Genomic DNA, 23,508 nt, shown 5'->3' with positions numbered 1-23,508 from the left:
GATTGACCACAAGGGCAATTAACCCCTTGTGTATCTCAGTCATTAATTGAAAATTGTGGTAATCTTGAATTGAGAAGGTCAGGCCAGAGTCTCCATGAAGTCAAGTTGCTAGACATCTCCGGGTCAGTGTTGTTGTGGAGGCTGAAGTGAGACGTGCAGTGAAAAAATACTGTCAGTGAGACAGAGAGAATGAGGATAACATCTAAAGTGCAGAGAGACAGATTAGGGCCATGTCAGCCTCTGCTCCAACAGCAGAACAGACAGCCAGTTCATGGATGTGACGTTTACAATGATATAAACAAATTGTATCAACCGGAGAAATTTGCAGTGTGTTCAAATAGCTCATTATATTACCTCCCTTTTTCCATTTCACTAATTTTGGTGTCAAGCAGAAACACACACGTAACTCTTAAAGATTTGACTTGCTTTTTGAGAAAAATATCAACAAAAATGTCCACATACCAGGAAGCAAATACCAGGATGACATTGTGCAGTTGCATGAGTAAGTGGGCTGATGAGCCTAATGTCGCCCTCGTCTCTGTAGCCGAGAGCGATAAGTCATTCGGTGCTTGGGTCTTATGTAACACTGGAGCATGGGCAGTCAGTGGGAAGGAAAATCAAGCATGGTGTGATTGATTTCAAATGCTGACAACTGTGTTGTAACCATCATCGGCCTGTGAAAAACAATCTGAGAGCCAGAGGAAAACACACTGACCTTGTTTAGCAGTAAAATATCCACATATCACTTTATTTAGTCTCAAGTAAGCACACAACATGTTTTTTTTTTTAAGTGTAGGATGGAATTCAGCTTACAAAGAGTGAGTAATTGCATTTACACTTTAAATAATCATAACAATATTGTGCGTTTTTGGTTGAAGGATAACTGGGTGAAGTCATCGTTGTATAGTAGCAGCTGATAATGATGAGGTAGACAGTGACACAGGCAATATGTACAGAGCTGGGTGTTAAAAAGATAACATGCCAGATGTCAGTCATGTCTGCAATGTCAGGTTATAAAAAAAAACAACAACAGAGAAACGACAGAACGACAACCTGCATTGGGCTGAGTACTGAATCGCTATAAATACACCACCTACACAGTGAGTTAATAAACATTATACCTGCAGACTGGAGAGTTAACATCATCTGCAGGGGTAGAAATGCTCAATAAAACTCAGCTTTTTTTTTAAATGTCCTCTAACAATTGCACATGAATAAGGGTAAACAAAGCAGGGTCAACAAATTAAAACATCTGGATGATGTACTCACATTAAAAAAGTCAACGCTCTTAACTACACAAATATTTCATACTATATAAAAATAAACTTTGTCCAAGTAAACGCAGACTTGGATTAACAGTTGTACTGTATGCTGTTATTCTCTATAACTGGCACCCTGTTGCTAAGTTACTTGGCATTATGACTATGAATGTAAATAAGAGCTGCGGATGATACACATGGCAGAATGGCAGAAATAATCTTTGTTCATAAATTCAGTTTGTCTTTGTTTTATAATCAAAAACAAATGTTCACATTTTCTTTATGTTAACGAGGATACTATGTGTGGGAGGAAAAACAAATAACTAACACTAACCTGCTCATCTTCACCTCCAAAGCTAAAGCTATAGTATGTTTGTAGCCACAATAACACGGATGATTAGCAATACTGAGAGAAGCGAGTACAGTACAACAAATCTACTACTTCAATAACAATGACTGGAGACGGATAGGTCCAGAACAAAGATTGTATACTGCCTCTAAAATGCCCTTTACTTTAAAACGTTATAAAGGTCGCATAACAGTCTATTATTAAGAGTCTAACAGTCAGCTGAAGCCTATGGGAATACTCACAGCCTTTACTAAAGTGAACATCACACACTGAGTTGAGTGAGGTGAACTTGCACGCCTTAACAGTCATTGTTCTCCAAAGAAAGCTATCAGAGTATAACAGTTCTTGTCAGTATATAAAGATGTTTTAATTTGCTTATCAATGGGTTACTGTTAGATAAAGTCTTACACACTAAAAAAAAGGAGTATGGATATGTTATAATAATAATAATAATAATAATAATAATAGAAAGCACAGTAATAGTTTAAGTTGGATAGGATTTTCTTCTGTATATTCCATATGTCCTAACACTTTGAAGATGTTTTGTAAAGTATCACTGTGTTCCAGTTAGAAAGAGAGCTGCCCATGCTGGCCACAGTAACACAACAGTCTGAGTAGTGTGTGATGCCTAAATATATGATCTATCACCTGTTTTAAGATACATCACAAAGACCACTACAGTCACTGTTATAATTTGAGTAGATATATCAACTCATTATATACATAGAGACTTAACAGTTATCCTTTATCTCATAGAGAGGCGCTCAGACTTCAGGTCCGAAACTTGGAGGAAGTGAAGCAGGCTGGCTCGGGTCCTCACAGCTTAACAGCAGCATTGCCTGGCAGCTAAACATCCACAGCAAAGAAAATAAACTCTGTGATTGGTTGCTCCAATAGTCACCACACCAAACATTTGCTACGCTATGCGACCCCACTCACAGAGCAAATGTACAGCAGCCAAAGCCACAATGCTGTAAGTTACACAGCCTTATTCCATGGCAACCATGTCGAGTGATTTGACAGCAACTGCTCAGCAGCACCTGCCGTGTGCCTCAGTCCGCCTTGTCTTCCCCGTTCTTGGCCCAGCCTCGGCTCATGGCTGCTACCACAATGCTGTACATGTTGAGCCAGGCTTGACGCAGTGGTGCTGTGTAGGCCTGACCCAGACTGCACTGCAGCATGTAGAGGAGGGACTCACCCACCACCTTAAAGCACAAAACACACACAGAGAATATTTTACCCCATATTTGTCACAGCTCATTCACTCGTGTAATTGCTTTTCCAGAGTTGTTCCATTTAATTTTTTTCCTACAGCGAATGACTGTGTGTTGACTCCAACCGCCTGATGCTTCCTCCCAAGGTTGAGCAGAAAGTCCTCCAAGGAGTGAAGGTCGTCCAGGTGGCTGACTGCTGCATCGATCACAAGCATCACCTGCGATCACATGCAAATGCACATGCAGAGAGAGTTTCAACCGTGCACAGGCATAGAGTGCAACTTGAGTTTGTGAGTGTGGTAAACAGAGCTCACCTTGGTGACATGTTCCAGGAACTGAGGGCTGGAGAGGCAGTCTTGTGTGGAGCCACAGTTTGTATTGTAGTTGAAAAGAGTGAGGAGCGCAGGGTCCAGCTCAAACAGTCTACCACAGACAAATACCACACTGTTCTATACGTGTATACACATCCATAAAAATCAATCTGTAAATCCTGCATCTACAAATCTCTTGTGCTTGTCATGGATTTAGTGGCAGCTGTCTCAGAGTAAATTGTGGATTATTGCAGCTCGTCGCCAGGCAACAAGTCAAGCTTCCGGTCCCTGCATGGTGAAAGTGTGCAGCAAAAGATCTAGCTTGATTCTCTCTCAACACCTTGGTTACGTCTTCCAGCACAGCTTTTAAATAACAGCAGAAAAACAGCAAGATACTTCCATCTTAAGGAAAGCATTTGCTTGGATGAAATGATATCTGCACAGAATAGATATTCTCCTCCTGTAACACATTCTTCACTGTCTAATTCTATTTGAATTTTGCTGATAGTGTGAAACATTACCTGGAAAACATGATGACACCATGAGGAACTTTATTCTTGCCCAGGCTCTCCCAGCTTCCTCGTATCAGCTCCTTGTCTTTCCCTGACAGCTCCTCCATCCTCCCTCAGGCTGTAAACACAAGGCAAGTTTGTCTAGAGGGGGGAGACAAACAACTTCTCTACAGGACAAGAAGGGGCAGTGTGAGGAAATCCATAACATATGAGGTAATCCAAGGAGGAAACTTCTGTCACCTGGAAAACAAAGTGAACAATGGAAGAAGCGCAACAGCTGATTTTACCAACAATGTTTCCAAAACAAAGGGAGAAACAGCAGCTAGGGATGCACAAATATACTGTACCTTCCTGGAGTCAATCTTCCCTCTGAACTTCTTCTGTTGCAGCAAGGCTTTGGGGTCTGTGTGAGTGTGTTTGTGTGTGTGCAGGCTGCAGCCTTGCCTGACACTCTGGTGCACTTGCTCTCTATCTTTCCCTGGCCCACAGTGCTAGTCAGGGAGAGTTGTGCCACGCTCTTATCTGTCACACTGGCTGCTATCTCTCTCTCCCTTTCCCCGTTTGCCTCTTGATATGCTCTCTCTCCAGCACGGGGATGATATTATTCATGCCACTGAAGGAGAAAAAGAGGGATCTGTCTCTTCTGCTTCAGAGAGGCTGCAGCGAGCCACAGCTCCTCCTGCAGGTGAACCAAGGACTAAAACACAGACTGAACATGCACACACAACATACATTGTACTTACTCTGTAAAATACTCAGCCTTCAATAAGAAGATAATTCAAATGCACAAGAAATGAATGAGGAATAAAAAGGAAACACAACATATGCATGTATTGCAGAGCAGTTGCAGTTGTTTAAAGGCTCAGTAGAAAAAGTGTATGTATATATATATATATATATATATATATCATGAAAAGGAGGCAGGGGGTTATTGGAGCGTTATATAAGCTGCTGAGCTGATGAGGATGTGGGAACAGGTGGGCAGGTGGGCGGGCTTCGTCAGGTGATGAGGAATGGAGGGAGCTCAGGGGTAACTGAAGGGCAGGAGAGTCTACATGTCAGAAAAAAATATCAGACAAATATGTCACAAATATTAGACCTAGAACTCTGTCATTATGACAGTTAATAGGATTGAGAGCGATAGGATCTATTCCACGGTGTTTCCTCGGCTGCATATATTTGCAACCCATGCATTTACATAATTAAACGTGTGGGAGTTTCTATATCCTAAAGCAGCTGGGGGAAAAATGCACCACTTTGGTAAAATGATATTGTTCATCTGCCAAGCAGGGCCACTCCTCAATTAGCCCGATCTGAACATTTGTTTGCCCAGCACACAGCCTCTCATTAATCTAAATGAGACATGTTTATTCCCTCTCTCAGCTTCTAAATGCGTTCCACTTCAGTTTGTTTCAAGACAGGTCACAGGAGTCTGCTACAGCAGGAGGAAGCTTCTCACTTGGATATTATCTGACATATGCTAAGAGATTGGCTCTGTTTTTCAGCCGTGCATCAGGGGAATCAGAGTTGCATAGTGTTCTCCTGAGGGACGACAAGGCCGAGTGGGGAGGGAAACACGGTTCCCATGACAACCTGACAGGATGGAGCCCTTGAGGTGTCATGTGATGTTCAATATTTCATGGAAAAGACCCTAGGATTAATTATTATATAAATAAGTTGTTATTTGACAACATTTTAGCTTTTATACTTTTTGGTCTTTTTTTTTGTAAAGAATATTCCAAATATTCAGCTAAATACTGTTACAGACTCTCTTTCCCTGCCATTCTCTGTAGTGATGCACACAAGGACAAATAGTAATGTTATTTAATGTGAATTAATTTTTTTCTGTTCTGATTGAAAGTTGTTCAAACACTGCTTTTAGCGTCAATGCATGACATATCTGCCTACAGAAAAGTATTCTCTCTGGTATGAACTGGTGTCTTCATAATGACATTTTGATTATGATGGTTAAGAAAGACATTCCCGTGTGGTTTGTAAGTTAAAATGATTTCTAAAATTCCTGGAAGTCGGCTTTCTAAGCACAGGTTTACAGTGAAGGCCAGTGTATGAGTGTATTTGATGTGGGTCTATAGGCTCAGAGCAGACCACTTAAATGGTCTCAGTGAGATGTTTATTTAGGCAGTGTGGCAAAAGAAACAACTGGGAACTTTAACCAGAGCATCTGAGAAAAGCCTGTGTCAGACGCTAAATGTCCTTATGGGACCTGCCCAATCAAAAAATGACCTTTGCTTGTTTTTCAAAGAATCAGCAGAGAAAGAGATCGTATGTACCCTGTAATCTTTTATTTTGATATCAAAAGCTTCTTGATTCAGTGTGGGTCAAACAACAATGATTGGTACAATTTAATGTTATGTTGTTGTTGAACTGTTTATTCTGGTAACCAAGTATCATAATTCTCTAAATTACAGAGTTTTTATTCTTAAGCAAAACTGTGGTCTAAAAAACCAAAAGCAGATTTTTTTTACGTTTAATTTATTTTCATGCAGATCCTATATCCATATATGTGTTAAACTCAAAGCATATACAAATATTTACAACCTAGAACATATACACTTCTATAAACTTGTACTTTCTATAACTTGTAATTGCAAAAATTTCCGATTGTAAAACCCAGAATGTTTTATAATTTCATAATTTATGGTTGAACATCTTAAACAACCAAACGCTTGCTGCGGACAGTAAGCCGTGACATGAATCATTTTTGAGGACGCTGTTGTTTTCTGGCGGTGAGGCCACAAAAACTCTGTGCCGCCTTAACTCTTCTGATCATAGCATTTCTCCTTTGGACTTCACGCTCTTCTCATCCACATCTTCAATTTTCTCCCCGTCGTCTACATTTTCATCCCTAAATCAGACATGTTGGGTTAGAAAATGACTATATTGTAATTATGTCGAACTTTTGCTTGGCTTCAGTTTTTGTCTTTTCTTCACTGAAGACTTGCAGGGCAAGCTCAGAAAATTATGTAATGTAAAATGACTTAACCACATGAAGTCCTTGGCTCTGAAGCACTAGTGCTATTCATATTTTTTACTGGATACAGTGGTATGTTAAACAAATTTACTAAAAAATCCCACCATGCTTACCTGCTCTGAATGTCATTCTGGTCTATGTCTTCATCTGATCTGGATGATGTTGCCTCTCCTTTTTCTTCAACAAATTGTTCCTTTAATCCGGCTTTCTTCAGCTTGTTCCTGTATGTCTGCTCTGCATGAGCTTTTGCATTTTTCTGCCAGTAAACACTCAGAGTTACACTGGACAGGCTTGTCATTTAAAACAAGGTTTGATCTGCTCATTTACCGTGCTACTCACCTGTGTCACCTGTTCAAACAAATAAGGGCGTTCACTGACGCGTGCCTTCATGTTCCGTAACTCCTTCATGTACTCTCTCATCCGCTGATTGTCAGCTTCCCTTCAAGTTGGAGGAGATTACAGTTCCAACAGTTGTGGTTGTCGTGATGTGACTTTTAAATCTTGCAAAACTGGACTATGAACGGCCTCAATTGACTGACACTCACCAATGCTGCTGTAGTTTCTCATGACACACTTCTTTCAAGCTGCTGTGTGGGTCCAGCAGCCTAGCATGGAGTGAGACCGTCTTCTGCATGACCTGGGACCTCATGTGGAACTTCCTTAACCAGTCCACACTCTCCTGATTCTTGCTCTCCCTCAATTCCATTGACTTTCTGAAGAGTAAAAAACAAATCGTCCTTTTAGAGGATATAACTATTTAGTGTAAAAGTAAAATACATTCATTTAAAAAATGACTGTCTAAATCACCTGATGGCCATGCAGCGCTTCCTGACGGCATCTGTTATAAATGTGGGGAGTGTGTCTGTGGAGAGTGAAGTAAGGGCCCCCATTGACTTGCTTCTACAGAGTTGACTTGGTCTTGGTATCTGTACACGAGGAACAATATGAATATATCAACTTAGAAATAAAACCGATCAGTAGGAAGAAGAGCAACACCTGACTCATAAATTACATGGAAAATTCTTGGCCCTCTCGACCTCTAACCTGGCTCACTGCAGCGGACAAGTCAGGGCTCTATGGTATATTCAAGTTCTAGGTTTACCAAAAACACATATCCTACCTCTACTCCTCTGGCCACTGCTTATCTACGAAGTATACGAACCATCATGGAAGGCTTCCAGAGAAAGATCATTCAGAGAGTTCCCACACAGGTGGCTTGAGCAGTAGTGCCCTGTGCTGGTGAAACACCAAGCTGCGGTTTCCCTGCTGCAGACTGGTAGAGGAGTTCAAGATCATCTGAGCCAGGGAGGTACTTCTCTACGAGACTCCACTGACTCAAAATTCACCTCATCAAGGTCAGAACAGAAAGGAAGTGGTGTGAACAAGATGCAGTTGAGCGAGCTGAGGAAAGGCTGCGGCAAAGCATCTTGGTTGGCACAGTGGAGACCGGTCGGGCCGGCCTTGAAAGCATCCAACAACCTGCTTTAGTAGAGCCAGTGAGAAGAAGCTCCACCAGCTCGTATAGCGACTTTCCAGAACAATTAAGCTGCTGAGAAGCTGAGGTTGGGCCTAGTATTTTGTATGATGGGCTTGCCAAAAAAATCACTGCAATACGAAAAATACGCTTGACTTTTTATGAATGAACAAAAATAAACGACTTGTGATGACGTGCATTAACTAAAAAAGAAGTAATCGAAGTGAGCCAAAAACAATAGCGGTCAACAATATACCCATACCCATGTGATCCGCTTTCCGCCTTCTCATTATAATCGCACAATAAATGATTTCATAAATAAGAACCCAGAACACCAAAATATAACACACTACATACCTTAACCTTAAAAATACTTCAAATATACACTTAAATCCATCCATGGCTCAATCAGCTATACATTTATCAACTATGAGGTCATTTAGTACTATAACCCAAGTTTGTTGATCTACAAACTGAAGGTTGGCACTCAAAGACGCTTCTGTAAAGAAGCGTCCTTGAGTGCCAACCTTCAACGACAAATTTAAATATAGATAATAAATACAGTAGCTTAGACAGAAGAATCAGCCTTTAAATGCCTGACAGAGTTAATTAAGTTCCTCTTTAGTAACTATATAATACCTGAGTGAGAACATTAGTCAAAAAGGGTAAAAAAAACTTTTTATCACTTTGGATCAGTGTTAATTACTGACATACTTATTTAACTACATCTGTAAATATTTTTACTCATGTCTCTTGTGAAGACATTTGAATGAAAATTCCATATTAGTTTTAAAAATGTGATGAATTTCACAAACTATATTTCTGTCCTAAAGCGTGTAAAGAATTGTAAACGCTAGAAAAATCCAAACATGTAATCAAAAAAAGAAAGAAAGCTTGACTAAAATTGCTCCTATTGGTTGTGTTAACTCCAACCAAACTGTAAGGATATGAATAAATATATAGCAGCAACCAAAATATTAACCAAATAACCATTTCCACAATTCTCAAAGTAAACCAAACAACATCTCTGAGGTATTGAAAATGTTTTACCTGTAAGGGTTCAGAACTTATCCTACTTTGCCTCGCAGGCAGCGCTGCTGTCCTCAGATGAAAAGGCTGACATTTTATCCCGTCTTTATTCTGTGTTTTTTTCAGCCCCTCTGTCTGCAAAGCTCTGTGCATCCTGCTGAAATCAGGGATCTGATGGTTGATTTTAGGCTGGAAGCTCGGCCTCTCATTCAGGAATCCCAACTTTTCCTTCCTGGTGCGGTCAGCAGTGCGAAGTTTGGGGCTGCCAGACACAGCAGGACTCTCTCGTTGGACTGATGTCAGTGTGGTAACTTGTCTGCAAAGTTCCTGGTCTGTACAAAATAACAGAGAGGTATAAAACATGATTTAGTAACGTCGCAAGTGTAAGAGACACAAATTCAACATCCGATATTTTTGTCTTTCAACACTTTCCCACTTCTCCCATTTCACTTCATCTACTGCAAAAAAAACACAACGTTCATTTGTATATAGGCTATTGAAAAGGCAGAAGTGAATTCATCGATATACATTTAAAATACAATTTATTTTAACAACGCTGAATGTTTTTATAAAGTTAAAATGGAAAAGTAAAAAAAAAAAAAACTTTCAAAGTCACTTCTTTGTGACATCACCACATCAAATACAATGTAGCTCAGATTTCAGGAACATAATGAGCAGTGTGTGTTGTTTTTAGCACACTGGATTCTGTATACTATCAAATTTGTGAACCACTGCATCTCTTCAAAGTTCTGGTTGAATCAGTGATTGATTCCTAACCTATCAGTCTCTTCTCCTGTCAATAATCTCCCATTTTAGGTCTGAGTGAAACTCTTTCTTCTTTTAAGAGCAGGCTGTGAACTTCGTTTTGACTCAGGCTTGCATTAGAACAACTTCTAGTTATGCTGCTAAAGGCTTTAACCACTATCTCTTGTATGCATCCACGCTCCAATACACAGAACTTTAATTTTGTTATGTCCTTAAATTTGTGGTTAGGGCTTCTATTATTTTCATAGTCAGTCACAATTCATACATTATCAACTTGATTCAGGTTTTGTTTTGCCTATTATTTAATTTGATGTACTTTACTAAGCCAAGAGAAATTCTGGTTTTACACTCTGTTAATTAGAGACATGTTTCTAACACACATAGGCCCGACACAAACAGGACCAATGGACATCTATTAATAAGAAATGTCAGAGTGGGGCTGCTGCACACGGAGTACACCAGAGCTGTTGAGGGTTTGGTGCCTTGCTCAAGGGTACCTTGGCAGTACTCGGGGCCAACTTTGGTCCGCATCGGAACTTAAAACGGCGACCCCCTGGTTCCCAACCCAGATCTGTACAGACTGAGCTACTGCCGCCCCCAGTTCCAGGGCATGCAGAAGACAGTCACACTCCAAGCTAAATATTCTGATCTCTTGATGTTATCAATGAATTTTAGATTTAAAATTTTAATTTAAAACGAGCGAGCTTTACCATCAGCAAAGAAAAACCCACCTTTCAGTTCTGAATCTGTCTTTAGCAAATCTTTAGCCTCTTTGTCCGGAGGTTTCTTAACAGCAGCGACCTTGTTTTTATTATCCTGTGACACTTGGTCTAACATTGCTATCAACTTCTCTTTTTTCTCCTTTTCTCTCTCCTGAAAGTTGAAAGGTTTTTGAATAGAGAGCAAGAAGTCCCTCCTCTGCTCACGACCCTGCTTCCTCTCTTTCTCTCTCAGCTCCATCATCTCCTGATAGAGGGGCTGAGTGACGTGGCTTGGGACTGGGAGAGCACAGAACTTCTTCTGACACTCAGCCTCGGCCTCCCTCTCTTTTCTCAACTGTGTAGGGGTAAAGGTAGTCCTGTCCGGAAAATGTTTCCAGCTTGTTGCACAAACAGAGGCTGGAGGAGATGAGTTTGGCCTCTCTGACTGTCTGGGATGGTGTAAAGTATCTTGACGTTGAGCTGTAGATCTTCTCAGATCACCATGTCTTAAAAAAACAACAGCAGAGATTGTTAGAACATAATAACATACTGCTCGACAAACTAGAACAGTGGGTGGGACTTTCTGGTAATGTACTGAATTGGTTGAAGTCATACTTACATGGCAGGGACTATTTTGTTTGTTTTGTCTACTTTAAATCTGGACATAGAAATATAATATGTGGCCCAAGGATCCATTTTTGGGGCCCATTCTTTTAAATATCGACATCCTGCCGCTTGCTCAGATTCTAGAGTATCATAACATCTCTTACCATGTTTATGCAGATGACACACAACTGTATTTCTAAGTTACCTCCTATTACCACCCCCCCCCCCCCCCCCCCCCAAGGAATCAACATCAGCTAAATAAAGAAAAAACTGAAAAAATTGTCTTTGTCCGTAAAAAAGAAACGCTAAAGTACATTGACACCAAATGTAGGTATTATGGTCTAATCTGATCTAAATTTGAACAGTCACAAAATCAGCCTATTACCACCTTAATATATGATGAACAAAGGATATATGTGTAAAAATGACGACTTTTTCATGCTTTTTTTTAGCATACTATATTATTCAAAGAGTGTCATTACAGGTCTTAATTAAAAATGTATCAGACAGCTGCAATTCATCTAAATGTTGCTGAAAGAGCAATGTATTTTAACTTAATTTTGATGAAATCTTTATTAAATATGTTGTTTTTAATTAATCTTTCTATTTCTACAATTCAATTCTACAATTCACTTAGCAGTCGCTTTTATCCAAAGCGACGCCCATCAGAATATTTGAATATACATTTTAATCAATTAATTTAATTAATTTTGTTTAATTATTTTAATTAATTTAGAGATCTCACTGACAATTGGTGAAGTTTTGAGATGTAAAGACTGTGGGTTGATTTCACCACAACAGCACCCCTGTGGTTGTCCTCAGGGGAGTATCAGGCTATATCTGATACAGACTGTATGCCTAAATCATCAGGAAGATCTTCGTGGAAGGATTGTTATACAAAATGTATTTTGATTAGGCAGGACCAGTAAGCGTATCTGTGTATACCTGCTAGGTAAGACTCTTAACTTGCCTTGCCTTTAGGAACACACACACATTTATATAATTTATAATAAAAACACTTGAACACAATAAAAAAAAAACCTACTTAGCATGCTGGTTTACTTTATTTTTGTCACCAGACTCGTGATTATCATATGTTGACAGGAGAGTATTCTGATGGATTCTCCTCTCCAGCTCCTCTCTCTGTTCCTTCTGTGTCTCCTGAAGTTGCTTCATGAGAGCCTCCTTCAGGGTCTTCAGCTGCTGCTGGAGAATCAACTCTGATCTGAGTCCTTCTTCCAGAAAGGTCTCCAGCTTTGACATATTCCTCTGACCTGTGAGACTGCTAAAAAAAAAAAAAAAAAAAAAAAAAAGCCAATTTGAGTCCACATTTAGTAAAAAGATTACTCTTATTTACCTTCATCTTGCAGTATATTATTAAACGTTTTACAGTCTATATGGTCTCAAACATACAGACTGTAAATGAAGAGTTAATTTGCAAACACAGATAAAAACCATTCTGAAAAACAGAGCCCTGAGAGTTTTGATTAGCACTTTAAATATAGCTGTTATGTTATCCAAAATCTGTTCTGGTGCAAAAACCCAATACAGTCTTAGGGGAAGCCACAAAACTTGTGGTGTGATATTACCTGAAATAAACAATAAATAAAAACGTTTTTTAAACGGAGTAAACTACTTTTGCAAATTAACTCTTTCAACCTGGTCCAAACCAAAGACTGTAAATATTACCAGCACGCAAACTGTTGCAATCTTCTTCATGTAATTTCATGTATTTGTATTTTAAAAACAATGACTGGATGGTATGTAAACCAAACTTGACGGCTAGAAATTACAACACACATTTAGTAGCATTAAGTTGCCCTTTTTTATTGTATGCGAAGGTTCTTATATTTTAAAATGCCGCGCATTAAACTTCCCGACAACTCCATATGCAGTTTGTGTGAGAAAGGGTTACCATAGCAACCTCACCTCGGGCACTCGGGACGTGTAGGTTATTTATTTATTGTTAAGTTCGTGGCTAAAATACGTCTCGACGTGCATTTACCTGTAAACCTATATTCAATTCCGCTCTCATATCCTGCCACTTAAAAGCATGATAACCATCAATACACCGACATTTGAAGCGAAAGTTATGATGAATACAGCAAACCCTGGTAGGAGACGAGCTTCTCGCTGGCTCCAAAGCGTCTTCCAAACCCATTTAACTTTGCTCTGTCATGAAACACTGCAATGTTTTCGGAAGGATAATGACATTTATAGATGGTACAAATGTAACAGCATTTGGTATTGTTAGTGAAAGGAAGCAACTACTTAAACTCACTCCTCTGTTTTGATCGCATTAGCACCGTTTGTGGACATCAGCAGCAACACCAGTCGCCACAGACGTCTTCTCTGATTGGTCACGAAACCGGAAGTACTTCCTTTGGAGCGCTTGTCAACACAACATGGCAGGATTACAGAGGAGACACGGCTGCTGTTTTTAAGGACACAATCAAGGAGAAACGTCTTTTCGATTGCCATATGAACATATCCAGACTTCGTACTCGGACTGGTTTAATTCGAGAGTTGTCCTAAATGAAAAAAGATTAAACCATGCACAAGCTGACAAAGGCAACGCTGGCCTTAAACGGTCTTGGTCGGTGTTATATTGTAGAAAAGCATACATCTGCTATAAAAATCATCAGACGAGGATTAGTTAGTGCTGATCATGGGGGTGACTCAGACAAGAGTGATGTTTATGATGTTATTATATCCGGAGGAGGAATGGTTGGATCTGCAATGGCATGTTCTCTAGGTGAGTGAGGCTTTCCTAAGACTGACTGCCAACATGTGGGTGTTTGACTTAAGCTAAATCTAAAATAAATAAATAAAACACTGTAATAAGGATCTGTCCTCATGTATGTCATACCAGATTGTCCTAACACACAGAAGTACACCACAAGGTTAAGACTATATCTACACATGTGTGCTGTGTTTGCTTTTCTTTTTTCTCCTTTTTACAATAATTGCATGATTTATATTAGGTATGGATCCTAACTTGGACGGTAAGAAGATCCTCCTGCTTGAGGCAGGTAACAAGAAAGTGATGGACAAGGTCCCTGACACCTACAGCACCAGAGTCAGCTCCATCAGCCCAGGCTCTGCGACCCTTCTCAGTGGTATAGTTGATCTACTTTTACAACATGACACACAAAAACACTGGTTTTCCATGTCTGTGATGAAATGCATTGTGCAACTTAGAGGACGATTTCAAAAGTTATTTCTGTGGTGATTAGTTTCCTTCCTGGGAGAGGCTTGAGGTGTGAGACTATTTAGAAAAACGCCCACACAGTAAGCCAGGGATCAGACACTGTCCAGACTCGTTGGCTTTGGAGGGATCATATCTGACCTTGATTGGTCCTCATCTGATACGTCAACCTGGACATTTCCTAACACTACGTTTTTTCGTAGTTATGAGACTTTTGTTAAAAGTATAACTAAATGTTTGAGATTTAGTTATACTTTTTAGCTATACAAGCTATTAGCTATACAAGCTAAAATATTGGACATTTAGTTGCGTAACTTAATCTGGGCCTGATAGACTAATAAATGTGACATGGTCTATATTCTAAGTCCACCATGTGAGGTCTTGAAACCATAAAGTATCAGTCTGGTCCTTTGTTTTTGTTATTTCAGGATTCAAAACTGTGTCGTACTGGTTTATGACCCACTTTTGTACACTGTTATTTATCATCAAAAATACATTTTCATTGTTGAACGCTTACATTGTTATTTTCTTACTGACCCAAGAATACACATGAATACAGTGACTCACAATAGTTGTTGTTGTGTAGAAAACAATCGTAGGGTTAAACAATTTGTCCGTATTACAGTGAAGTTTATCCACATTTACCCTGAATCAGGTCTAAACTTACATCAAGTTTACATTAGGCTGAGACCTTACGCTGGTCTTTTGCATTATATTTGTACAGTTTATTATCTTCATCTGCTCAAAATCTGTGTTTAATTTTGACACTGAAGTTTCATTGGAGTATTCCATAGAATGTCTGCATTAGCAGTAGTGCAGCACAAGAAGTTGATTGGAAACATCGTGCTTTGCTGTGACATTGAGTTGCCTCAAACTGTTATGTGGACAAACAGAAAATGGTTCATATATCCCTCATGCTAATGGAAAATGTTTACTCTATCTTTTACAGCAACTTTACACAAGGTGTTAAATTTCTTGTTTTTATGGTTTTTAATATAGTTGGATAGGATATCTCCCACTACCACTTAATATAGTGTATCTTGCATTCTGGTATGTAGCACCAGAGCGAGCACTGAGTCAGAGATGTATAAAGATGAATCCAGATGTATTTGTGTTTTTCACTATTTATCTTATGATTTAGCAGATAGGATCAGTAAATCAGTTTTGAAAAAATCAGATTAGGAAATGTCAGTGATGCTTCCTAAATGCTCTGTAGAGTATCAGCAAGTACTTAATGCTCTGATTTGAATGGGGCTAATAAACACAAGTTTTAAGATCCCCAAATATCCATTTTTTCCCCTTCTCCAAACTAAAACATGTACGGGAATAATAAACATTCTGTCTGCAACTAGAAACCATTTATTCATAGAAGCAAATAAAAAAAGTGAGTCAGTCAAGGCTAGTAAAATGCTAGCTATGAATTTTTTCAAATTACACTTTTTAACGCTATATCTTACATTTTATTTAAAATGATTATCATTTGATTTTGTAAAAACCAGAAATGAAAGCAACTTTATGTCAAATCTAAGTGTCTCCTCTCCTCTTCAGCTGACACATGACATGAGGAGGAGCTGTTAGCCAGTCTGCAGTTAACGTTGGCTCAGCTTGGTTTTAGTTTAGGATTTCTTCAGTCATATGTGTCAGGCCGGACACCAGTGATAACAACATATCACTATCAAACAGGGTTAGAAGGACAGACTACGGTCTGTGATAGTAAAATGATATGTTTATTTTTGTTGCACTATATCATCGGGGCTCTAGTTATCAGCATGTTCTGGCAGTTCTGACAATCAGTAATCAAAATTTGTCAAAAAGGAAAAACATCTTTAAGCAGCAGAAATATGTCTCCTCCTTTAAAGACGAACATTTGTATTATTTCGGACCTTCAGGTGAACAGAGGGAAACTCATCCACTTTACTTCAATCTGCCCAGTTCCTTTAAAACATGACCCTGATCACACTGACTCATTAGATTGATTTCCTTCCAGCATGTACGCAATAAAGACGTGGTTTGACTTTCACAATGTGATTTCTTTTTTGAAAATTTGAATACATTCTACCATATACATTTCTTAACTGTTTGGAAATGTGTTTGTGCACGCTCAGGTATAGGAGTATGGGACAACATCACAAAGATGAGGTGCAAGCCGTATAAAAAGATGCAGGTATGTTGACTTCCTGTTCACTACAACATTAAGTTTCTTTTTTTAGAAAGTAGGGCAACACATGCTTTAAGTAATTACAAAGTTCAAAGAAAGTTCCATGAAAGTATACACTAAAGCCTTACTGCAACAGTATGGCTCTTACTTATACATCTTGAGCTTTCCTTCATATGTCCTCCAGACTTTCTAATTCACGGCCTTACTGTATGTATTTCTGTCATCCATCAATCATGGCACCATGCAATTTGCGGAGAGTGAAATCTGTGACTCTCAGCGTCTACTCAGTCATTCAGCTTAATGAACAAGCAACACAATACGGTATCATATAATCATGTGTATGGTATGTAATTGTTCCCATTAAAATGGCAAACGGGTGGTTTCACGTAGCATGCATTTTGTTCATTCCTCTGTGGAATTTAAGGGCTTTCAGTAGCTTTGACGGATCTTTCGCACGAGGATTTCCAAGGAAAAAAAAAGTATATTTAAAAGAAGGCCATCTCCTGACATTTTCAAAGCACTAAACATGAACACTATTTATTAAAGCCATGTTTTTTAATAGAGAGTCAATTATTTTTGATGTTTTTAAATTGCTACTCTTTCCTCTCATCTTCTAATTAAGAAGATTCATGTGAACAACGGTGAAAAGATGAAAGATTAGGAGAGTGGTTGTTTGCTGCAGAGTGAACCGGCTTTACGGCTGTGGGCGCAGGCTCAGGCCCTCTTGTAAGATGTGGTCGGCGTGTACCAAACCCTGACCGCAGGGCTTCTCTCTGGGCCTAAGATGTCATCATGCAGTGCCTTCCAGTGATTATAGTAGTGTACCTCTCCCATTATACCTTCTCTCTGCCACCACTGTTTTGGCTTGTTTGTCCATTGAATTGTAGTCATATCCATCTCAGCCATAGCACTGGAAAGTATGCACTGCAGGACAGCTCGAAATAACATTCTTTCCATGCTTTAAAATGCTCTTCCGCCTTAAACGTCCCGTTAGCATTGAGAGGTTCAGATTTGAAATAAAAGTTGAACACTGTTTTTCTCTATCAACAAATCATTTTTCACACACAATCCTTTTCTCTTTCACGTTGCAAGGATGTGTATTGTTTAAAACCTTGCACAGAAAGTATCCAAAAGCCTGCATCATTTCACCTCACGTTAAACAAACCCAAAACAATTTTGGGCTGGTCTCAGTAAATCTTTCTTCCCAACCACTTATCACAAGCTGCAAACCCACTGCCATTAGTGGTTTTCTGTGGAGTATATCCCCCTACTTTATGGCAAGTTGGAAAGAAGTAGTACATCAGCATATTACTGCACAATGATGGGTTGTGTCACCATAGTTACAAGTCAGGAGAGGATTAATCTTGTAGAAACACTTTTTTTTTTTTTTTTTACCCCCTCATGTTGAACTCAAACGGGCGTCCAGGGTTGAAATTAAGAAACCTACAACTAAATCTCAACCTGCTGCTTTTGGTTGCGGGTAGATATTGATTCAGTCTGTGTGTACACAAACATGTCATTTGTTATTTGCCTTTCCGAGAAAATGTTTTTGAAAAATCCACATCACAGCATGTCATGTCCATTAAGTTAAAGTCAAACGTCCAGCCAGAGGGGTGCTGGTGACCCTGGTGGTGTATGTATGCATGCTGTGCCAACCTCCAACGGTAGCTAAACTTTGATGTGTTCAACTAAGCGAAGCAGCACTTCTCTGCCCAGCTATATATAGGGAAAGGGGATGCATTTAAGGATAGACTTGTAGACCACATGCATAATTGGCCTCTCATTTAGGTTTGGGATGCCTGCTCGGATGCCCTGATCACTTTCGATAAGGAGAATCTGCAGGAGGAGATGGCGTACATCGTGGAGAACGACGTCGTCGTGGCTGCGCTCACAAAGCAGCTGGACAGCCTGTCCGGTAAGCAGAGCATCTTATGATTAAAACATGAATCCTCACACAGTAGCAGCACTCTGTAAGAACCTTCTCAGTCCTGTTCCATCTTCCTAATAGATGCTGAGTCTGGCACTTAATGCCACCACATTTATTCCATCCTGTCCCCAGATTTGTGTTTTGTTTGTTCCCCCTCCTGGTGCCTTTTTAAAATACAACTAAAGCTCTTGAAGCGTTTATGTTTATTTTCCTGTAATTTCAATCAAAACCTCACATTGCGGGAGCTTGCAAAAGCCCGGCACCCTCTGTTGACACGTGAAGTGGTCCAGTGACCTATTTAAAGCCGTCATGTGCTCCCGAGCTTCTCCACCTCTTAAGACACGAAAGCGCTGACAGTCTCTAGTGCCGCTCTGCTGTTGACATTAGACCAACTTTTGTGAGGTTCGCAAATAAAACTTCGCTCAGCTATGTGCTTGACAGTTAAAGTGGCATATTTATAAACAGTTTTCAACATTTTGCGCCAAACAACGGATGTGTGGTTGCAGCACGTTTTTGCCTCATGTGCCTGCCATTTGTCCTCCACTCTCTCTCTCTCTCTCTCTCTCTCTCTCTCTTTCCTCTCTTTACCCATGGTGCTGTTGTGTTCAGCGCAATACGAGAAAAGTGCTCCAGGCCAGCTGTTTTCAATGTTACCATGCTCTCCAATCACTGAAAACCAAATTTTTATGTCGTGTTCAGGGACCAGTAGCAGTTCTGTGGATGGGTCCTGCTCCAAGTCAGCCTGAGCCAGCGTAGCTCAAGATCCTTTCATGTTTGGGAAGGACCAGCAGCTGATATTTTAGGCAGAGGGGCTGTTTTAGTGCAAACTCCTGGCAGCTGGCAGCATGTGCAAAGCGTGGCTTGGTGTTCTTGTAGATAAACACTATTAGTCAGTGCAATGTGACAGGCCAAGGCCATTTAGAAGACTGTCAAATGTGAACTTCAGCAGTTGCATGTGCCAGGGAGGAAAACCAGTGGTGTTTTATGAGGTGGTTTATAGATCTTCCACTGCTTTGGCTGCAAGGCAAACCATCCTCGCGTTTGGACTGAAACAGTTGCAAAGCACTGATTTCGTGTGATGATACACACAAAGGACCACGACTGATCCCTTTGTTGTGAGAGAGTCACACCATTTTTATTTTAAGGACTACTGCTTATTGTTCTTGTTTAGCAGACTCCGAAGTCACCATTTTCTCTGTCTGTGTTGCCCATCAGATAACGTGCAAGTGAAGTACAGGTCCAAGGTGGTGAAGTACAGGTGGCCCATGTCTCACCAGGCAGCGGAGTCTGTCCCGTGGGTGCAGGTCACACTGGCCAGCGGAGAGACTATACAAACCAAGCTGCTGGTCAGTTTGATTCCACCCTTCAGCTCGTAGTTCTTTCATGTGTCTTTGCTTTCTTGTTTCATTTTTTCTATCTGGACATGTTTGCAGATTGGTGCAGACGGTCCAAACTCAATGGTAAGGCGCAAGTTGGGGATACCAACAGTCAAGTGGAATTATGACCAGTCCGCTGTGGTTGCTGTGCTGCACCTATCAGAGGTGAGTATCCCCTCCATCATATCCATACAGATTACAGATGCAGATTTTTTTTTTGCTGTATTGTGTGTTTATACTTTCAGCAAACAGCATTGTATTGTACTGAGTGAATGTACTCAGTGTTTGGAATATGACAGTCATTTTGTTGTCACATCTGTCAGCATGCAGAGAACGATACACCCACTAAGAAGTACACTTTATTATATCATGTTTTGGTGTGCAGTATATATAATTAGCACCTATGCAATACAATACAATACCACAATATTTTTGATTTATGTGTTGCCAGCCCACGGAGAACAATGTCGCATGGCAGAGGTTCCTCCCAACTGGGCCTATTGCGATGTTACCGGTAATATATCTTCATTTTTCTCCTGTAATTCTTGTCTTGCTAAATATCCGTCTGTCACTGAAGTATTTGGTATTAGTGTCCTCGTTCTGTGCCTGCAGCTGTCAGACACCGAGAGCTCTCTCGTATGGTCGACTAGCCATCGGCTCGCAGAGGAGCTGCTGGAGCTGGACGAGGAGAGCTTTGTTGACGCAATCAACTCTGCCTTTGTGAGTCGCCCTCTATCCATCAAAAATGCTGATGCTGTGTTTAAATTGTGATTGACCATGAGTCAGAGAGATGTTGATAACTTTCTGGGCACTGTGAGGTATGTGGCAGGGGTGCTCCATAGACCCCATAGACCAATTCAGCTGTTTTCACTGACTCATACAAACAATAATGTCATTGTTGGGCCCAAACTATAAACAATTCTAATATTTCACTGTCCGTTTCTTTGTGTTTGGAGAAACTCCTTTTTCCCAAGCTGGCTATTTTTAAAGGGCCTGTTGATGGACGGGGTCACCACGGTTGAGTCACGTTTGGTTTCAGGCCTGGTTTGCTAATTAAACCTGTGGTCTCCCAGTGTGGACCATTACTGCATGGAATGTTTTTCAAACAGAGCTAATTCAACAGCATAGCCTGGCCAGCATCTTCTTTTAATTAGCCCAGCTCACACAGCTCTGCCAAACCAGTTGGTTAGGGAGGGGAAAAAAGCACTTTCTCTGGCATGGAGTTCAGCTTTGCTCCTATGTCAGCTAATTTCTTTGACCACTCGAAAGGCTAATGTCTGTTTTCTCTCTCTTGTCTGACCATTTTCCCGCACCGCGATGTGTCTGTGTCCTCTCACCTACAGTGGAGTAATGAGAACCAGTCAGAGCTGATCGAGACAGCCGGCTCGCTGTTCCGCAATGCCCTGTCGGCCATTATGCCATCTGCAGGTTCACCCCGACAGCTTCCCCCGAGTGTGGCGGGGATCGGCCCAAAGACACGGGTCATGTTTCCTCTGGGCATGGGTCACGCATCAGAGTACATCAGGCACAGGGTCGCTCTCATCGGGTAAAACAGTCAACCTTTATTTAACCTTTAGTTTTTTAGGAATTTTCCCACTGAGGTACAAAATCTTTTGTGAAGGGACTCCAAGACAGCAGCATAAAGAGCTTCACATTAAAGAACAAAAATAGACAAAGTCAGCCATCAAACCATGACTTAGGGGCATTTAATGTGCATTCAATGGTTTTATAATCATTTATCCTGTTCTTCTAATTGTCTATGCTTATAAAATAACCAAGTTAAATTGAGTCAGACAAGTTGAGGAAGAAAAAATATGAAAGATGCTTTCACTAAAAAATCTAAGTGAATTCAAGGAATGACGTTCAAAATGTGTCCACATGACAGGTTGCAGACACTTAATGATGTCATGACAAAAGTAAAGAACTCTGCAGTAAGACTTAAAGTAAAGATACCTGTCGATAAATTCTCAATAAACCATCTTTTTGAAGCATTACTGTGAGCTGTTGTTGTTTTACCTCACATGTAAGGGAACTTCCCACAGTGATCCTGCACTCAGCATAAAATAGCACACTGTGAGTCAACAGAGGGGAAATGTTTGTCTTTGCAGGGATGCAGCCCATCGTGTCCATCCTCTTGCGGGTCAGGGAGCCAACCTGGGCTTCGGGGATGTGGCTTGTCTCACGCAGCTCCTGAGCAAGGCGGCCTTCAACGGGAAGGACCTGGGTCAGTGAGAACTCTAAACAGACACAAACGCTGCGACCAAGGCGCAGTGGTTTACTCTAAGCGCTTTTCCATAACTCCAGCTCAAGTGCATGCTGTTGATCTGAATTATAAAAAGCTGCAGCTTTTCCGGTAACATTTATTTGATGTTGTTTTTGCTGTTCGTTATGCCAGGCACTGTATGGAAGCTGCTTTTCATTCAAAAATGAAATCCTGGGGCCGCCGATAGCCTAGTGGTTATGACGCGTGCACCATATACAGAGGCTATAGTCCTCAGCGCAGCCGCTGTGGGTTCGAATCCAACCTCAGCCCTTTGCTGCATGTCATCCCCTACTCTCTACTCCCAACATTTCCTGTCTCTCTTCAGCTGTCCAATCTAATAAAGGCAAAATGGCCCAAAAAATATCAGTGTACCAGTCAAAATAGTACCAGTGTGTTGACTTCATTTAGAAAACATATGACAAACTTAAGCTGTGTTTTTCAACCCTTTGTCTGTGTAGGAGCAATGCAGCACCTGTTAGAATATGAAACTGAACGCCAGCGACACAATCTGCCCATGATGGCTGCCATCGACCTCATGAAACGACTTTACTCCACCAACGCTGCGCCCGTCGTCCTCCTACGCACCTTCGGTCTGCAGGCCACCAACATGCTCCCAACGATGAAGGTAAGCCTGAACGAATCCTTCTGTGAGTCCCAGTGAACCTGCCCGTCACTCAGATAACATCAACCACCTGTCAAACCTAAGTCCCGCCTCCAGGCCGACCCCACCCTTCACCCTCTTTTCTGATTACACGGAGCTTTACTTAAGCCATCTCTATAATTTCCAGGGTTCTGAACCTACTACTATGGCATCTAAGTTTAGCCCCAAATTTAGTGTTACCAAAAGTGTGTGGGTGGGGTGCAGAGCTGGCCCTGGGGCAGCGGACAGCGGTGTTGGCTCGTGTTTTCACACCCCTTTTATTATGACCACTCATGTGAAATGGCTTTATACCCTACTAAGTGATTCAGACCGACACAACTGTAACAGGTTTAAAAGGCATTTCACTATGGAGGCACGGAGTAAGACGTGGCCTTTCTTTCCATATTAAATGTTTTGAGTTCGCTGGTTTACGGGTTCTTTAAAGCGGCTTTTAGTAAGCATGAGTCAAAGGCGAGCGGGTTTCTGATGTTGTTGATGTCCCTTTTTACCTTCACAGGAGCAGATCATGGCATTTGCAAGCAAGTGATGCAACTGTTGGCAGATCTCCAGAGGCTGTTAACTTTAAAGGCTGTAAAAATGTTGAATGTAAAAATAAAATATTAAAGATATATTTTAACTTTTATGTGACTTTTTCTTCTTCTCATTTGTTCTTTGGTGCCATTCAAACAAAAACAGTGCACCACCTTGCCATTGTAAGAAGCAT

At 40.6% G+C, this 23,508-nt stretch overlaps 2 protein-coding genes across 5 annotated transcripts; one reads left to right on the top strand and one right to left on the bottom strand.

Annotated features, from left to right (window-relative positions):
* Nucleotides 1-702: 702 nt before the first annotated feature.
* On the bottom strand, nt 703-13,693 carry LOC132992850 (neuroglobin). 4 transcript variants are annotated; one of them, XM_061062381.1, is made up of 10 exons: nt 13,494-13,693; nt 12,258-12,497; nt 10,637-11,112; nt 9,162-9,472; nt 7,445-7,563; nt 7,183-7,350; nt 6,977-7,076; nt 6,751-6,893; nt 3,993-6,511; nt 3,747-3,885 (listed from the first exon to the last, which is right to left on the bottom strand). In XM_061062381.1, the coding sequence occupies exons 1-9, from the start codon at nt 13,691-13,693 to the stop codon at nt 6,433-6,435; spliced, it is 1,836 nt and encodes a 611-aa protein (XP_060918364.1). In that variant the 3' UTR covers nt 3,747-3,885; nt 3,993-6,432. The 4 variants fall into 4 exon arrangements, with proteins under 4 accessions (XP_060918366.1, XP_060918367.1, XP_060918364.1 ...); XM_061062382.1 differs by having other exon boundaries at nt 12,258-12,494; XM_061062383.1 differs by lacking the exons at nt 6,751-6,893; nt 6,977-7,076; nt 7,183-7,350; ... (3 more) ...; nt 12,258-12,497; nt 13,494-13,693 and adding exons at nt 703-2,813; nt 2,921-3,040; nt 3,137-3,245 and having other exon boundaries at nt 3,655-3,885; nt 3,993-6,418.
* On the top strand, nt 13,621-23,427 carry coq6 (coenzyme Q6 monooxygenase). Its single transcript, XM_061062387.1, has 12 exons — nt 13,621-13,967; nt 14,197-14,331; nt 16,526-16,584; nt 18,367-18,493; nt 19,721-19,851; nt 19,939-20,046; nt 20,333-20,395; nt 20,494-20,601; nt 21,225-21,427; nt 21,990-22,105; nt 22,603-22,769; nt 23,302-23,427. The coding sequence occupies exons 1-12, from the start codon at nt 13,766-13,768 to the stop codon at nt 23,329-23,331; spliced, it is 1,449 nt and encodes a 482-aa protein (XP_060918370.1). The 5' UTR covers nt 13,621-13,765; the 3' UTR covers nt 23,332-23,427.
* Nucleotides 23,428-23,508: the final 81 nt, after the last annotated feature.

The sequence above is a fragment of the Labrus mixtus genome, chromosome 18 (genome assembly GCF_963584025.1).
Source record: "Labrus mixtus chromosome 18, fLabMix1.1, whole genome shotgun sequence".
Classification (NCBI taxonomy): Eukaryota; Metazoa; Chordata; class Actinopteri; order Labriformes; family Labridae; genus Labrus; species Labrus mixtus.
Note: the sequence above shows the minus strand (reverse complement) of the source record. Positions and strands in the feature narration are given on the sequence as shown.